Source organism: Rhinolophus hipposideros, assembly GCF_964194185.1.
Source record: "Rhinolophus hipposideros genome assembly, contig: HAP1_SCAFFOLD_139, whole genome shotgun sequence".
Classification (NCBI taxonomy): Eukaryota; Metazoa; Chordata; class Mammalia; order Chiroptera; family Rhinolophidae; genus Rhinolophus; species Rhinolophus hipposideros.
This window is the reverse complement of record NW_027668813.1, coordinates 73537-91853: the sequence shown is the minus strand read 5'-3', so window position 1 is coordinate 91853 and position 18317 is coordinate 73537. Positions and strand designations below refer to the sequence as shown.

The 18317-nt window shown below is 37.2% G+C and overlaps 1 protein-coding gene across 1 annotated transcript; it reads left to right on the top strand.

Annotated features, from left to right (window-relative positions):
• Positions 1-483: 483 nt before the first annotated feature.
• LOC308495760 (ankyrin repeat domain-containing protein 26-like) lies at positions 484-4448 on the top strand (the record flags this gene model as incomplete). The annotated part of the gene is made up of 3 exons (XM_081080736.1): positions 484-568; positions 1991-2920; positions 4260-4448. The coding sequence occupies exons 1-3, from the start codon at positions 557-559 to the stop codon at positions 4446-4448; spliced, it is 1131 nt and encodes a 376-aa protein (XP_080936862.1). The 5' UTR covers positions 484-556.
• Between the last annotated feature and the right edge of the window lie 13869 nt (positions 4449-18317).

Genomic DNA, 18317 nt, shown 5'->3' with positions numbered 1-18317 from the left:
TAATGTGAATTAATATTTAGGAATTTACTTCTCTTACTGATTGATGTTAATGATGTGGGCTTCTAATTAAAGTTTGCCTATTCTCCAGTTATTAATCTTTAAAAGATATTCTTAAATTCACTGTAGGGGCTCACTATTTAAGACATGGTGAGGTGAACTATTTTAAATGAGAAAGCCTCTGTGACATTAAAAATCATCTACTGTTTCATTTTTTGGGTGGATTTAACATATAACCAATTGTTTAGTTCAAACAGTGACAAAATTAGTTTTGCGGATTCATGTTTTTCTTCTAATTTAGACTAAGGCAAGTTATTTTTCACTTTCTAATTAAAGTCCGATAATTTGGGAGTAAGTAAACGTAGATTAAGATTTTTAACAGTTAAATTTTAGTTATATTCTAATTTTTCTTTGTTCATATTCGATTCTCTAGGTTGTACAAGAGGAAAACAACACTCAGAGGCCACTTTCCCGAGAACAGGACAACAAAATATTACATGACACAGTTCTGACCAATTGCCTTCAACAACAAAAGGAGACAGAAATAAATCTTAAGAAAATGAATTCTGAGGTATTTTGTTTAGTCATTTTCAAATATGTGTGTATGTACATATTTTAAAAACCAATGTTGTACATATGGGAATTGTAGAGGATTTTAAAAGTGTGTGTGTGTGTGTGTGTGTGTGTGTGTGTGTGTGTGTGTGTGTATTTTAGGGAGAGTGACATTTTTGGTCCATTGCAATAAATGATATTCTTGATTGAAATCCTTTTATGTCCAACAGTCAAGTAGTGACGTTCCCAATGTGTCATCTAAAGGGGAGGTTTTCAATACTTTTTACAGGGATCGATGAGCTTTCTACAATCTCAAAACTATTGTTACTAATAACAGAAGTTTCAATTTGAGGCAGTGATTTCATCCCCTTGCTGTATTAGTAGAGAGGTCAGTTTTCACTTCCGCTGTTTTTAAGGAGTAGAAGTATAGCCAGTGCAGAGACCATCTTTTAGATCTCATTCTCCTACTTTTGAGAAAAGGAACAATTTGTTCCAAGTAGAGTCCTATTTCAGTGCTAGGAACTTTTGAAGAAAATTGTATGCCATGATGCATACTTAGTGATAATTTATTGGTGAGTGTTTTATTCAAAGAAGTCAGTGTGTTTTCCCCTATTTCTCATTTATTTCTCCTTTAAACATTATGAAAAGGAAACAACACTTAAGCAGCAGCAAATATTTTCTAACAATAATTTTCTATTTTCTAAGAAGAGCTCTATAATTTTTAGCCTATTTACCCTGAGTTTTTTTTGAAATCTAAGGCTTCTTTTGAATTTATATATTTACACTAGAAGAGCAGCAAGCACCCTATTGTAGAGTCCAAAGTCCTGGGAAAAAATCCTGAACTTGCTCATCTTTGTAATCATTCTATTTGAAATTGTGATAACGAAGAGTTCATTGATGTATAAAGAAGTGCTTAGCGTAATGCCTAGATTTATCAGTGATTAGTAGATTTCATCTTACAACTGACTCTGAAAATATTAGAAAAGTAGAATATCTTTTGAGTATTCTTGGGAAAAAAAATTCTAGGAAATGTAATCAGTCCAAATGTATGCAGAGTGAATACTCTTACTGTGGGATAGGTGTATATTCACACGGTGACCTCTATTTTAAAATGTAGTCAGACTTCTTAATCTTCTATTTGATGCCTTCTGGGTTTGCTGCCTTTCCAGTTCTGAGACTCTTAAAATTCTCTGATGATTTTAAAATTCTCTTTTTCACTTTCATGGATTCAGCATCTTATATTATTATTTTTTTAACTTTGGGGAATTTATGCTCGTATAAAGTTGGAGGTTTGGATTCAGCATTGTATTTTTACAGTGGGATATCCACGTACTGCAACCTTTTCATTATATAAACACTTAGGTTCTTCTTTAATTTCAGAGGATATCATGATATGTCATTTCATTGAGTGCTAGCTACAAGTCTCCTTTGTTTTACTTAGGATTCTGAGAGTTACGAAAAAGCAAAAGACATGTTGCATGAAAATCACGTGTTGCAGGATGAAATCGCCATACTAAGACTACAAAGGGACACACTCATAACTCAGAAGCAGGAAATGGAAAAAAAATACTTTGAGGACACTGCAAATGTAAAAGAAAAGAAGGACCGTCTTCAAAAGACAATAAAACAGAATGACGAAACGCTAACAGAAACAGTATTTGAATATAACAGACAGCTTAATGTCCCAACAGCTGAGAATACAATGCTGAACTCTCAACTGGAGAATGAAAGACAAAGCAAAGAAAGATTGAAAACAGAAGCGGAATCCGACCATCATCATGAGTTTAGTAAGCAATTAAGACCCCTACAAAATTCTTTCCAGGAATTAAGAGATAAATGCTTGCATTTCGTGGACAACATCGGGTTTGCTATGTGTAACCTAAAAGAAAACAGTGAGATTCATTCTCAGCAACTTCCTAAAGCTGGAAGTAAATCCAATAGCTTAGACACTGAGCTCCCTCACGCAAGATATGATGTCAGAGAAAGGACATTGGTTTCTGAACCTGTACTGAAAGACCTAAACCAAACTCAGTGTCAAGAGGAGGAAATTGAACACATGAATCAAAGGGAACCAGAAAAATTGAACCCGTATACTGGAAAGCTGGAATCCCTAAAGGAGGAAAGATCTGACCTACAGAGTGGAAACATGCTTCTTCGAAGGCAACTGGATGATGCATTCCACAAAAGTGACAATAATGAAAAGTCAGGAATGAATATTGAAGAGCAGCTTCAGGGGCTTAGAACAGTGCGTCAAGCTGAATGTGAAAAACAAGATCCAGTGGTGAAAGAGAGCCCTAAGGAGTTAGTCAGCAAATTGAATCACTTGAAAGGAAGAATGTGCCAGTATGAAAACGATAAATCAGAAAGAGAGGTAAGTATCCAGAAAGATAGTTTTCACATTTCCTGAAAGAAAATTCAATGTTCAAATATTTGATGATGGCTAAATGTTGAATCTAGCAGAATATTAAAAATATATAGATTACAAATGTATTTGCTCTAACAGCTTAAAAGCATACATTGTATCCAGCAAACAAAACTTAGACCTGTGAGGTGCTTTACTTTGAGTAAAGGCATTGTGTTGACTATGAAATTTTAAGGTATAAATTGTTATTAGATACATATTGATATGAATGATTTAGTCTTATACTGCTACAATAATAATTTTCATCTTTCTGTTACCACATTGTAATACCATTATGAAGCAGATAAATGGAAATGCTCCTATGCAAACTGAGTTTTTAGAGATAGAGGTTCAATTAAGTGGATTACCTAGAGAGTTAATTCTAGATTTCCCACATGAACTGAAGTGTAGATGCTGTCCCTTTCCCTCAGTAGTTTCTTCCACATTTTAGTTGGTATAATTTTGTTTTTATTCATGTCAATTTGATATAAATTGGAACTATTTCAGTCTCAAATAATGTATTCTTAGGACCTGTGACCTCTTTAAAGGCAGCTAATTTTTCATTAAATCATAATTTGGGACAAATGTGAGGAGTTTTATCAAAACTCTACTTGATTTAATCTTCCCATTGCTATCTATAATTGTCCTTGAATATTTTTACAAATTCATTTTTCTCATCGCAAGGCCCATTTACTATCATTTGGACATAAGTTTGTCCATTTCAAAGAGAATTTAGCAGTCTCTGATTTATTAATTTGGCACTGGGTCTCCATTTTCAGACGAGTGAGGGGAGGCAGGATTCATGTGTAGCAGGAAGGGAGGTCCAGGCCATGAAGACCACTGGAATGAGTTTGCTTTTCTTCTAAGATACAGGAATCTGTTGGAAGGTTGTGAGCAGTGGACTGCATATGTGAGGACCTGTGAAGTCAATTTAAGCCTGTGATAAAAAAAGGGGGAAAACATTCCACAATGTATACTTGACGACCGCTAGTCCCACCGACATACCAATTTCCCCTTGAGATGTCAGTAGATTGTTAAGCTCTGCGGCTTCATCAGGGGAAGTGGAGAGTGGGGCTGAATCTGTTGTTCAAGTAACCTTCGTAATAGTGAGTGGGCAGCAGGATAACACCTTCTGTGTGTTACCCAGATTCAGTAGACAGAATTGTGTCCAAAAGAAGAAAACAAGGTGAACTGATGCATGGGGTGATCTTTTTCGAGTTACATATTATATTAATATGTTAGAGTTAGCAAATTTTAACATAATTTAATAGATGTGATTATAAGATCACTAACAGAATCATCTTTCTAGATGCTTGGGAGACGATTTCAACAAGAGCTACCTGACTCCACAAAAAAACTGTCTATGTCAGAGGCTTCACTGGAGGATAGATCACGTTACCGTATGAATTCAGAAGCTGAGACACAGGATTTCAAGACATTAGAGCATATCAGGAGTCAGGTATGTGTGAAATGTAACCTGTCAACAGTTCATCTATAGTTGATTAATATAAAGTGTTTTAAGACCCTGATTTTCAAGGGCAGCTTTCTTTTGTGTTTTCGGTGTAATTAATTTATTATAATTTTATTATCTTTATAATGCACTTCTTCCTTAAACTCTGGCTTCCATCCTGCTATTTGCAACGTATGTTTTTTCTTATATCTATACCCTTGGTAACGTTGAGAAATAGGCAGCATTCCTCATAGAAATCGAGAGACTTTCTTCCTACTAAACAATATTTTGTAGTGATATCTCCATTACCAGGATGAAGCAGCCATTTAAAATCAGAAGATAATGCTTACTAGAACGATTCAGAAATTTGTCTTATTTCTTATCATCACTTTTGTAAATGGTTACAGCATTGGTATATATTTCATGGACTTCAAACTAACTTGTACAGAAAGTTCAGTATACAAACCAGTTGAAGTAGGCATTTCCTTCATTTTGTTTTCATTTTTGAAATATTGTAAAAGTGTAGAAATATGTTGATCATTATAGTATGCACACCCACAATAGAGAATTAAGAAAATAATCCAGATTCACTATATTTGTGTGTTTTTTAATCTTCATTGGGATGCAATCCCCATATCATATTTCACCATTTAAAATATACAATTCAATATCTCTTGTTACATTCAGAGAGATGTGGAACTATCACCACAATTATAGAACATTTCCATTACCCCCAAAAGAAACCCCACATCCCTTAGCTGTCACCCTATCTTCCTGTCTCTCCCAGCCTCAGGCAACCACCAATCTACTTTCTGTCTCTGTAGATTTGCCTACTTTGGATATTTCATGTAAATGGAATCACACGATGTGAGGTCCCTTGTGACTCGCTTCTTTCACGTAACATCACATTTCCAGGGTTCCACCGTGTTGTAGCACACATCAGTTGTGAGCTATTTCTTCCTATTGCCCAATGTTGCTTCACCTTGTGGACAAAATACTTACCCATTCATCAGCTGATGGAACTTTGTGTTGTTTCCACTTTTTGGCTGTTAATAATTCTGCTATGAACACGAGTTTACAAGTTATGGTGGGAGCCAGTGTTTTGATTTCCCTGCCCCCGGATTTCTGGCTCCCAATCTGGCCTCTCCATGAAGCTTTCTCTGACTGTTTGAACTCTCATTGAACCCGTGTTCCTCAGCACTTGTCGGATAGTCTGTGCAGAGCAATCAAGCCCTAAATTTGACATAGTTTCAATTTTTCATGAGAGAGAATTCTGTCTTTCTAAGTATAAGTTTGTCTAAGGGGAAATAGTATTTGATGTGATGGCACCTATCCTTGCATAAATTGAAAATGTTTTCTTCAACAGTTGTTAGGATAAAATTAAATATTTTATACCAAACCAATACTTCCCCTTGGAGACATTGATATAATTAAACTTTTATTCTGAAAATATTTCTCACAATTATATATAAAACTGAAAGCACATCTCCAATAGAAAATTGTTCAGTGAAATGCTCATGTTCCCCCTGTCCATAAAAATAAAAAACTAAAATAAAAGGGAGCCAGCCCTTCCTGTCTGCAGCCAGCCAGGGTGTACAGGTCGATAGCACATTCTAACTACAGCTCGGAGGACGGCTTTTCTGATCTGCCAGAGCGTGCTGCTTCCATCTGCTCCTCTGAGTTCTGACACATCCCCACAGAACCAGTTGCTGGGAAGGAATTGATTTGGAAAGTTGGCTTTAGCACTAGAGTCCGTTATTTCCATATCAGTGGCTTTACCCTGCCTCTCACGGTCATATAAATTGTATGCTCAATCCAGGAGGTGGTATTTGCATTGTAGTCCATACTCATTATGGACTACACTGAGTGTACATAGGAACGTATACATTATTACAAGCAGAGAAAATGTACTGTTGGCTCTTGGAATTGGTAAAAGGATTTTAGTACTGGGGTTATATTCTGGGCTTAATGCTCCCCATTTTTTGACATTGCTGATAGTTTGATGAATGATTTCAGTGTAACTGGTGTAAGAGACCACTTCCATTCGCATCCCATCTGTGTAAAATATCAAATTTTATTAGAACCTAAAATACAGCAACAATAATGCTAACTGCAAACCCTTTGATTTTACTGTGTGCCATGTCCTTTTCTATTACATATGTTCCCTAATTTAATCTTCCCAATATCCCAGTGAGGTAGATGCCACTATTGTCTCATTTTATACATGAAGAAACTGAGACCCAAAAAATTTAAGTATTTTGCTCAAGGTCACCCAGCTAATAACTGGTGGACTTGGGATAAAAACCCAGGCATTTGGGCTCTTATTTAGTTACTGCCCCTCAAACTATTCCATGACTATCTGACTGCCCCCAAGAGTAGCCTGTTAACTTTCATAATCACTGGACTAGCCTGGTAATTCACTTATGTGAATATTTAAAATTAGAGTTGATGGGATGCTTGGAATACAGTATGTTTGATTTCTTGGGTATTTGTACCACAAGGTATGATAATTGTGAGAACTCATTCAAGAAAAAGTGCTCCATACCTCGTTGCTGACTATCACTGCGGTCACAAAGCTCCCTTTGGGAAGCTCTGCACCAATGCCACCGCCTAGTTCACAGTTCAAAGCACTTCTGGAACTCTTTTTCTGGAATGGCCATCATTGCTGTCATCATATTACCCTTGATGTCCTGAATGTCATCAAATAGTCTTCCTTTCCATATTTTCTTTATCTTTGGATAATGACATATTTAGTCACTGGGGACCAGATCAGGTGAGTAGGGAGGGTATTGCAATACAGTTATTTGTTTACAGGCTAAAAACTCCCTCAGACACAGTGCCCTGTGAGCTGGTGCATTGTCGTGATGCAAGAGCAATGAGTCGTTGGCTAAAAGTTCAGGTCGTCTTAACTTTTTCACACAATCTTTTAAGCAATTCCAAAGAGTAAACTTGGTTAACTGTGTGTCCAGTTGGTAGAAATTCATAATGAACAGTCCCTCACATATATATAAAAAAAGGGGAGCAACATCATTGCAACAGGTTTGCGAACTTAATTGTCAGATGTCATAGATCATCAGTAAACATAACTTTTTCTTTATTTTAGCTGCAAGAAGCAGGAGCTCGACATCCAGAGGATGCACGATGCACTGAGAAGATGCAAGATCACGTGCAAAAGTATAAGTTAAAGCAGCACAGAAAATAACTTGAGTATTTATAAAGCAGATGTGTAGTGTAGTATGACCATTAGATCAGTTATAACAATAAACACATGAGTGTGAAGCTGGGTCAAAATGTCAGCTTTGAGCTACCTTGAAAAGAATAATTTGTGTACATTATCTCTAATTTTGCACATTATGCAAAATTCACAACTAGAAAAATAGCACAATTGCCAAATCATGCGCTTTTCAAATTGTAAGATTTTATGTAGTTGCACCATAGATATTTGTTCAGTGATTATGTGGTATGCTTTAAAGTCAATGTGTGAGAATAATTATGTCAAAATATTCACTTTAGGCTTGAAGCTGAAAATACTGACCTAATACTGATAATTCAAAAGCTAATGGGCATAATCGAACAACTTCACAGGCACCTGTCAGGTACAAGTTTGGTAAGTGAATCTCTTCATTTCTGTCATACTGCAAAGGAATTTCTATGTCTGTCATAGTACCATATAAGGATATTTTAGACAATAAGAACAGTCTCATTAATAAAAGTACTGTATTCATGTTGATACTACTTGCTGGGAGTAACGTAATTCCTCTCCACAGAGAAAGAAATCTCAGTTCATAAAATTAATGATTTTTGTAGTAAGATTTTTATAGAAAAAGATTGTGATAGTCTAAAGGCAACATTTGACATACACCATGTTTCAATTATCCTTTCGTTTGTCCAACATTTGGGTTTTTCCAACTGTTGGCTATTGCTATTTATGCTGCCACAAACATCGGACTACAAATATCTGTTTGAGTCCAGGCATTTGAGTAATGATTTGATCCAGAATTCTAAATTTCCCTTGAAATCTAAACCCTTTAGTGAGATTTGGAGAATGAATTACTTTTAATGTTCTAATTTGTTTTCTTCATCATTAACGAATACTGGGTCATTAGGCAAATGTTTCCTGAAAAGAATATACTTTTCTCCTTGTTGGATTTTGAAAAAGAAAAGAGATGCCAGTGTAAAAGTAGAAATGAATGCCCAATCAAGTCCTTACATAGTAACATAGTGCTTCTAGCTTTGCAAGTTTAGAAACTAATCTTTTTCCACTCACTTGAGTTAATCATACGCTTTTAAAGATTGAACAGTTCGATGTCAGAAAAGATTGATGTGTCATCCAGGATGACAATTTCCTGATGGACAGTGAAAAACGTGTCACTATCTTTCCTAAGCAGAGCAACATTCCTCTGCCATCCTCCTGTCCTCTGTAGGAGAGGCTCCCTAGGATTTCTCATCATAAGATCGCATTGTGACCCCTGAGGTGGACCAATGACATAGATGTACCTTCCAGCTGGTGTCTTTCAGTCACAGTAGCCAGGTCTAAGCAATTTCATTAGACAGTCATGCCCATCAAGGGAAACAGAAGATTGTTCTGATGGTCCTTCTTGTGGCCAAAGAAACTTTGAAAAAAAATTTTTGTCTAGACTTCTTGTCAATTAAGTCACATTATGTTGCTAACATACTTTTCATATGAGTGACATGATAATGTGTTGATAAGGAGTCTTACATGAATGTGAGTTCCATGAGTTGTCACATCACAGCTTTATAGAGAAATCTATTATATTAAGGCATCAAAAATTGAAAAATTGGGGATTTGTGGTCAAGATAGCAGAGTAGGTAAATGCCATGCTTGCCTCCTCTCACGACCACATCAAAATTACAACTAAACTACAGAACAATCATCACTGAGCATCACCTGAAGTCTAGCTCAACCAAAGTCGTCCTACCTCTAGGGACATACAGAAGAAGTCACCTCGAGACTGGTAGGAGGAGCAGAAAAACAGAACGAGCTGATGCCAGACCCTTGTGCGACTGTCAGAAGTCTAGAGGGATATCTTGCTTGTCGAGGTCCACTAGGGGTGTGAGACGTCCCAGCTCCACACCAGGCATCCTAGCCCAGGATTCCAATGCTAGAGAGAGATGTCCCCATAGCTTCTGGCTGTGGAAACCACTGGTCATTCTGGTTGGGTGAGATGAAAAGGGTGGCTAGAGTCCCAGTTGATTCTTTTATAGGGCTTGGAATGGGCTTACTAACTGACAGATTCATTTGCCCTGAACTCTAACACTGGGCAGTAGTTCAGGGATATAAGGGGAGGAACTAAGTTTTTTGCCTTTAGGGTGATGGCTGGAGGGGAGCTTCTTCCCACACAGAGGTGCTTGTGGAATCCATTGTTTCTGTACTGATCCATCACCTGTTGCAGTGTGAGACATAGACGGCCTCCATCTCTTGAGTCTACATCAACCTGGCTAACACTGTCCACCCACCCTGGTGATTCCCTGAGAACCTGCCCCACCTAACTTGAGAGCCAACCCAAGCTTCTTCCAGTGACTTTTCCAAAAAAAAAAACATCCTGTCTTGGCTCATGCTGCAGACTTGCCTAAAATCTCTCAAAGGTTCACAAAACCTAAACAAGCGTTATGTGGCCTCAGCTGTCCTTTACTTCTTGCTGTGTAGACCCAAGATGGCACTAATGGAAGCTGGCTATGGTTCATAACTGGAACTCTTGAGGCACCTCCAAAGCCGGTGCAGGTGGCGCCATCTGCATCCTGCTTTGTGGTCAAGCTAGGTGGCCCTCTGCAGGACATAGGCTGCGGCTGAACTAGGCCTGGGGGTGGGCCACTTCTAGGAGTCCCTAGGGCTGACATACCTGGTGGCCATCTTTGGACAGAGCAGGAGCATCACCGCTCTGGTGCCTCCCAGAAAGACACAACCAAAGTGTACACAGGGCAGACACCAGTGCCCTGCTAAAGCAAATCCTGCTCTATAGGGGCAGCCCCTGCAAAAACAGCTCCTCCACTGTAGTCGTGGTCAGTCCTCACAACCACACAGTCTGAGCATCAATCCCTCCCATTGACATGCAAACAGCAGCCAAGGCTGCACTACAACAGGAGAGCACAGAGAACTCACACAAGGGGCAGAGCTGCCGCCCCCGGCTCTGGGTAACAAGGAGGCTGTGCCGCACGGCCCCACAGGACACCTACTATATAAGGCCACTCAGATAGGCCTGGGAGACACAGCAGTCCTACCTCATACACAGAAACATTCAGAAGGAGGGAGCCAACATGGGGAGTCAAAGAAACATGCCAACTAAAAGAACAGAAGAAACCGCCAGAAAAATACTGAGCAAGATAGAGACAAGCAATCTATCAGATGCAGAGTTCAAAACACTGGTTATTAGGATGCTCAGGGACCTCAAGAAGAACTTCCACTAAGACATAGGAAACATAAAAATGAAGATAGAAAACATAAAAATGAACCAGTCATAAGTAAAGAATAAAATAACTGAAAAAGCGAATGTCTTAGAGGGAATGAAAACTGACTAGATGAAGCAGAGAATCGAATGAGTGATTTAGAAGATACGGTAGCAGAGAATACCCAGTCAGAACAGCAAAAAGAATCCAAAATATGAGGACAGTTTAAGGGACCTCTGAGAATGTCAAGCATACCAACATTATCATATGGGGTACTACGAGAAGAAGAAATGAAGGAATTCGAAATGTACTTGATAATGACTGAGAACTTCCCTAACTTGGTAAAGGAAATGGACATATAAGCCCAGAATTTCAAAGAAGATGAGCCCAAACAGGCCCATACCAAGATACGTCATAATTAAATGCCAAAGTTTATAGGCAAATAAAGACTTTTTAAAACAGCAAGAAAAAAGCGGTTAGTAACCTGTAAAGGAGCACCCATAAGACTAGCAGGTGATTTCTCAAGAGCAACTTTGTAGGCCAGAAGGGATTGGCACAAAATATTCAAAGTGATGAAAGACATGCCTACAACTAAGATTTCTTTACCCAGCAAAGCTATAATTTAGTATCATAGGACAGATCAAGAGCTTTCTGGAGGAAAAAAAAAAAAAAAACTGAAGGAGTTCATCAGTACCAAACCAGTATTACAAGGAATATTAGAGGGACTTCTTTAAAAGTAACAAAAAAGGAAGAACAAAAATATCAATCATAAAATAGCAGTAACTACATATCTATGCACAATTACTTTATGTGTAAATAGATTAAATTCTCCAATCAAAACACAGGGTGGCTGAAAGGATAAGAAAATAAGATCCTTACATATGCTCCCTACAACAGACTTGCTTCAGATCAAAAGACACAGAGACTGAAAATAAAGGGATATTTCATGAAAACAAAATAAAATTTAAAAAGCCGAGGGAGCAATACTTGTATCACACAATATAGACTTTTAAACAAAGGCTATCACAAGAGTTGAAGAATGACCCAGATATCCCACTTCAGAGAATTTATCCAAAGAAACCGAAAAATGCCAATTCGAGGCGATGTGTACATCAATATGTTCACTGCAGGATTCTTTACAATGGCCAAGATGGGCATGCAGCCTATCAATGGATGAATGGATAAAGAAGAGATGATACATGTATGCAATGGAATATTGCTTGGCCACAGAAGGAAATGGGCTCTGGCCATCTGTGGCGGTGTGGATGGACCTGGAGGGTACAGTGCTGAGTGGAGTGTGTCAGACCGAGAAAGATGCACTGTGACTGTGCTTCTAAGTGGAATTGAAGAACAGAACAAACAAACAGAAAAAAGTTCATACATACAAAGAACATTTTGTTGGTTGCCAGCTGGAAGGGGGTTTGTGAAGTGGGTTAAAAGGGGAGAGATTAAAAAGTACAAATTGGTTGTTACAAAGTAGTCATGGGGATCCAGGGTATAGTACAAGGAATGTATTAATGATATTGCAATAACAACACATGGCATCAGATGAGTACTAGGTAATTTAGGGTGATAGGTGGGAGAGGAGTTAGGAGCAGGGTGGAAAAGGTGAAGGGGTTAAAAAGTACAAATTGGTAGTTACTAAATAGTCACGGGGATGTAATGTAAAGCATAGGGAATATAGTTAATACTATGACAATAACTATGTATAGTGCCAGGTGGGTACTGGATGAGTCAGGGGAATCAATTTGTTAAATTACTTAAATTCTAACCACTATGCTGTACACCTAAAATTAATATAAAATAATATTGAATGTCAAAAAATTGAAAAATTTGTAAGCACACCCAAAACTGATGAAGCTTATACCAAAATAATGAGGGACGATAGGTTCCTAGGGGAAGTAATTAGGATCTCGACAGAATTATCAGCCACCATAAGGTCTACCCTGTAAATCAAAAGTTTAATTACGACAGGTTTCAACGAATTCGATCAATAGCCCCCCAGGTGAGATAGTACCTGGGTTAAGATATTTGATTCACACAATGTGAGAGGAAGCATCTGGACTGGGAAGAAAGGATAGCTCCAACTGACTTAAGCCTTCAAACAAGATGGTGGAGTGTACTTGCGAAAGGAATTTCAGAACACTTCCATAGGTCAGGTCAGGTCCCAAGGAATAGGAAGTTATTCAATAGAGCAAACAAAAATGGAAAGGCGAATAGTAGATAATGTGAACCTTATGAAAAACGTATGCATTCTGAGAGAAAAACAGGACAAAGTATGCTGGTCAACATCCTAAGGGTGAGGAGCTGCCAAGATCTGAAAATAACGCTATGTTCACAGTCACAGTGATAAGAATCCCCATGAAATGTACCAGATGAGCTGATCCACAGCAAGTCATGGTGTATGAGTGTGTGGTTGAGGGACACTGTCTATGAGGAGCTCCAGGGGAAAAAGGAAAGTACAGATGACCTCAGTAAAGGGGTCAAGGCTGCCACTGTAGATGAGGGAATGTGGTTTGAAGCACTGGGATGTAAGGAACTGAGAGCATTTAAAAAGAGGAAGAGAAAAGGGTCAAGGCCTGACCACCAGGACTGCTGTTTAGAGATGAGTTGGGCTGAGAAGACTATAGAAAGGGTGTGGGCATCCTTATCAGTTGCTGCTGAGAAGTAAAGCAGGACAAGGACTAAAAGAGATGACCCTGAAAAATGTTTTCGCGCAATTATAAGGACAGAAAGTCAGGCTCTCATGTAAAAGAAGAGATTAAGTGGCGAAAATATGGACCTGGGGATGAGACCACATATTAAAGAGGGTTAGAGTCTAAGGAGAAAAACAGGATGACAGAAAAAGTTACAGGAATCAAGAAAAAGTTATGTTTTTACATAATATAGAGAAGATAAACTTTAAAGAGAAAAATATTTACTAGAAAAGGAGAAATTGAAACCTATGGAAGAACGCTTACAGAGAATGAGAGTCTTCATCTGATGCTCATGTCAGATTATCACAATGTAAGGGGGACTGCACAGGAAGTTTTCAAAGATTATCATACGAAAATGTGATTCCATAAACCCTGTAAAATCTTGAAATGTTGATGAAAATGTCTCTGGGAGCATTTCTTGAAACTAAAATGTAAAGAGAACCACTATTTAAATCTATTCTTTAACACTTAGTATTTTTACATGTAAAAGCCTCTGTTTTTAAGAAAGTTTGGCAATTTAAATTCCAGGAAACCAATGATGACACTGTAAAATCCATTTCAGCTGCTTTAAGAAATGTCATTGTTTTTGAACTCTGTCCTTATTGGCATCAGGTCTACAACTACATTTTATACACCTGTGTACACATATTACTCATGAGCTCATGAGGAATCATATTTTAAAGAAAGAAGAGTGAGTCTCTAGATTTTTAAAATTAACTTTCTTTAAAAATGTTTTTCAAAGTCTGAGGATGAAAAGGAACAATTAAAGTACTATGAGAAGTTAGAATCTCTGCAATATAATATGAATCAACAAAAGAAGAAAAATGATGAATTAGAGACAGAGGTTACCAGGTAAGGTTTTAATATTTCAGATCATGTCAACCATTAATTACTATTTCATTATAATTCTTACTTTATGAAAACCTAAGTACAAATGTATTTCATACCTGTAATTTTCATAATTAAACAAGTTATCCTACTTACGAATTTACATCAGAAACTCACAGCACAAACTTGTGTGAATGCCAAAATATTATACCTACTCTTGAATGATTCCTAAAACTATAATGACCGTGTCTTTTGCATATACTGTCAACTGCACTCTTCCTGGTCTCCCTTGAATCTTTATTTCTGCAGGATGTCTGTGCTCTCTTTGGTGATCTTTCCTTCTTTTGGTAGTGTTCTTCCCTTCAGCATTCTAACAGTTTAATGTCTAAAAACCTATCTGTGGTATTGTTTAACAACATCAGAATTGTTATTGATTTGGCTTCTATGTTCTTTCTACTTTTTTTTCAGTTATAAAATATGTCATACATACCAAACCATATGTATGACTTAAAAAAGAATGAGATGAGTAATCATCTCACTCAGATAATAATGGAATCTTTCCCAACGTCTGGGAAGCCCGCACGTGGCTTGCTTTCTGTTTACTTGCTGCTTACTGAATGAAGTTTTTTCTCTGATTCTCCTCAGTGTTTTTTCTCCCATGTCACTGTCTTTCTCTGCATTGTTTTGTATTCTTCTCATTTTGTTAACTTTGTGCTAGCAAAGATCTCTTCGTAAAACAGACTCGAAGAGACTGTGACACATTATCTCTCCAATTTCCTTTCTTCTAAAGCCCTGCCCCTTTCCTTTCCCCTCCACTCAGACTTCAGATTTTTCTTTCCGATTTCTCTTTCTATTTTGAATGATCTCTTGTTGGTACGTACTTTCTTTTCTTCTGGTAGACTGTGGTCAGTAGGCACCGAATGGTATTTTGGTGTCTTTTCAAAACATCCACATATATTATACTTTTCTTCTTCACCTTGGATACTAATCTCTGGTTTATAGCTGATATTTAATATGTTTGATACTAACAATCTTAAGTGGATATTAATAATACTTTAATTATAAGAGCCTTACATTTTTACAATATGAAGTCTGTATCATATGTATCACAATTGTTTTATGTTACTTACCTAAGATTATAATTTAATTAGTATGCTTTCAAACTCTTATACTGGAACAAATAGGAGAGGATCATAATTTATAGATTTGTTTATTTTGTATGATAGACATATCATCTCTTTAAATAATTACTAAACATTTACTCTTAAAGAATTTGACTTACTCGTTTTCTACAATTCTGCAGACTGAAGACCCTCTTTCAGAATACAAGGATGCTACATGACAGTCAAAATGGACAGGTTAGTTTCCTTGGAGATTTAGAACCCAATCAATCTGAAATGGCTATTCAGATGACTAGGTTAAAACAGAAGGTAATTTGTAATCCGTTTGGGACCCAGAAATCACTTAATTTGGGGAAATATAAACCACTCAATGCTTTGAGCAGTACAATATTGATTTCTCTCTTAATTGTACAGACTCAAGCAGTGAAAAATATAGCTTATTTTCTATATCATTTTTCTATAAAAGGGCATACTGTTACCACTCCTATGTCTCAACCCTGGCTAGTGATCTAAAGCCAAGAAGGACACCGTTGCATGACCCCAAAGCACTGGCTCCAATCTTCATTGAGATATAATGAACATAGCATGCAGTTCCATCATTTAAAGTATGCAGTGCAGTGACTTTTAGTGTATTCAAAGCTTTATGCAGTCATCATCACAATCAGTTTTACAACATTTTCATCACCCTGGAAAGTATCTGTGTGCTGTTAGCCTTCACCGTGTGCCAGTCTGCCCTTCCCACTCTTCTTAGCCCTAGGGAACCACTAGTGAACTCGCTGCTCCATATTGTGGTTTTGATGTAGTTTTTTCTGATGACTAATGATGCTGAGCAATCTTTTCCCATGCTTATTATCCATTTGTATAACTTCTTTGAAAAACTGTTGTTTCGATTCCTTTGCCCTTTTAAAATTGCACTGTCTCTTTCTTGTTGAATTGTAAGAGTTCTTTATATATCCTGGATACAAATCGCTTATGAGATATAGGATTTTCAAATATTTCTCCCTTTCATTAGCTTGCCTTTTTAGTCTTTCAATGGTATCCTTTAAAGCACAGAAACATTTTATTTTAATGGAGTCCAGTTAATCTATTTTTTTAAACACTCAATTACGAACTCTTTCATGAAGACATATACCTATGCTTTCTTCTAAGCTTTTATAATTTTAGCTTTTACATTTTGAGATAATTTTTATATCTGGTATGATGTAGAGCTCTAATTTTTTCTTTTGCATGTGGATATCCAGTTGACCCAGTATCATTTGCTCAAAAGACTATTCACATCCAATTGGATTTTTTAGCACCCTTGTCAAAAATCACTCGGCTCTACATATGAGGTTAATTTTCGGATCCTTAATTTTGATTCATTGATCTATAGATCTGTCCTTACGCCATTACCAAATCAAATGTTATGAGAACACTTCCCCAGTCATCTTGCATATTACCAGATGCCTTATGGAATAATAAAATGTCAATGTAGGGGACTACCTTTAATTCCACTTCTGTGGAGATGTTTTGCTTCTGGATGGAGCCTGTGGCCCGCAGACCTTGGTGACCTTATGACATGATGGGATATTAGGCTTACAAAGTCGACTCATTTCTTTTGTTTTCTTCATTCAAAACATTAATCTTTAACCCAGTGCCTCCCTTTCACTCCCATTTCCATCAAATGTCGGTAATAGGATCTGATACTTGGTGGACAACTTTCTTCATTTTGTCTATCTCCTAATCCATAGCCTCTTCCATAGATTTCACTGTCTAGGAAGGAGAAGATGAAACCTGGACCATCTGCTTTCCTTCTTAGAAATCTCTCTAATCCATCATCTTGCAATTGAAAAGTAGATTCTGTTTGACCCGGTTCTTTTCTGAAACACTGGTGCCAATCTTGTTCTTGGCATAGATCCTACATTCTCAGAAACACATTGAGATGCATAGTTGTACCTTTAGCTTCATATATAATTAATGGAATAAATATTTCATCCCATCCAAAGAAAACATTTCAAGAGTACAGCTGTTAAAATTCAGGAAGTAATTAATCAGAAACAAATAATAGATTCGTGATGTGAATTATGAAATGTCAAAGCCTTTTTGTGTGATACGGAGAAGCATTTCGGTATAAGATACAGAAGACATGGTCTTCCCTTCCCATACAAACAAGCTTGAAGTACGGTAAAGGAGAGATTGTATTTAAATAGTGCCAGAGGACACTATGATTGTTTTACTACTGAGATTAAAAATGATTCCATACTGCACTCCATTTCCTCAGCGAGGAAAAGGAAGTGAAGATTGAGTACTAGATTGATGAATAAATATTGAAAGCTGCCTATCTCTTTTAGAATTTTAGGGAATGGAAATCAGGAAAAAGGTTTGATTTTGGTTATTAACTGGCTATTTCTAGTTTTACAACTATCATACTAGAAATCATATGTCTCCTTGCCAGTCTTCCTAATCCTGTACGTTGAGGGAAGCTTCTAAAGATGCCTACCTGCCTAGCTGTCATTGAAGGGAACCCTTGAGAAACTTCTTATGCCTTTCTTGTATTCACTGCTTCTTCTCTTTAGCATTGTGTGTCATTAATAAGTCAATCTCCACATTACTTAGATTCCACTATAAAGGAGACTAAAGGCATACCTCGGAGATATTGCAGATTTGGTTCCAACCACAGCAATACACTAGTAACCCAATAAAGTGAATCACAAGAATTGTGCATATAAATTTATTTTACACTAGTCTGTAGTCTATTAAGTGTGTGGTAACATTATGTCTAAATAAACAGTGTACATACCTTAATTAAAAAGTACTTCATTGCTAAACTGCCAAACGTAATCCTACTTTGTCGGAAAAGTGGTATTCATACACTTGCTAAATGCATG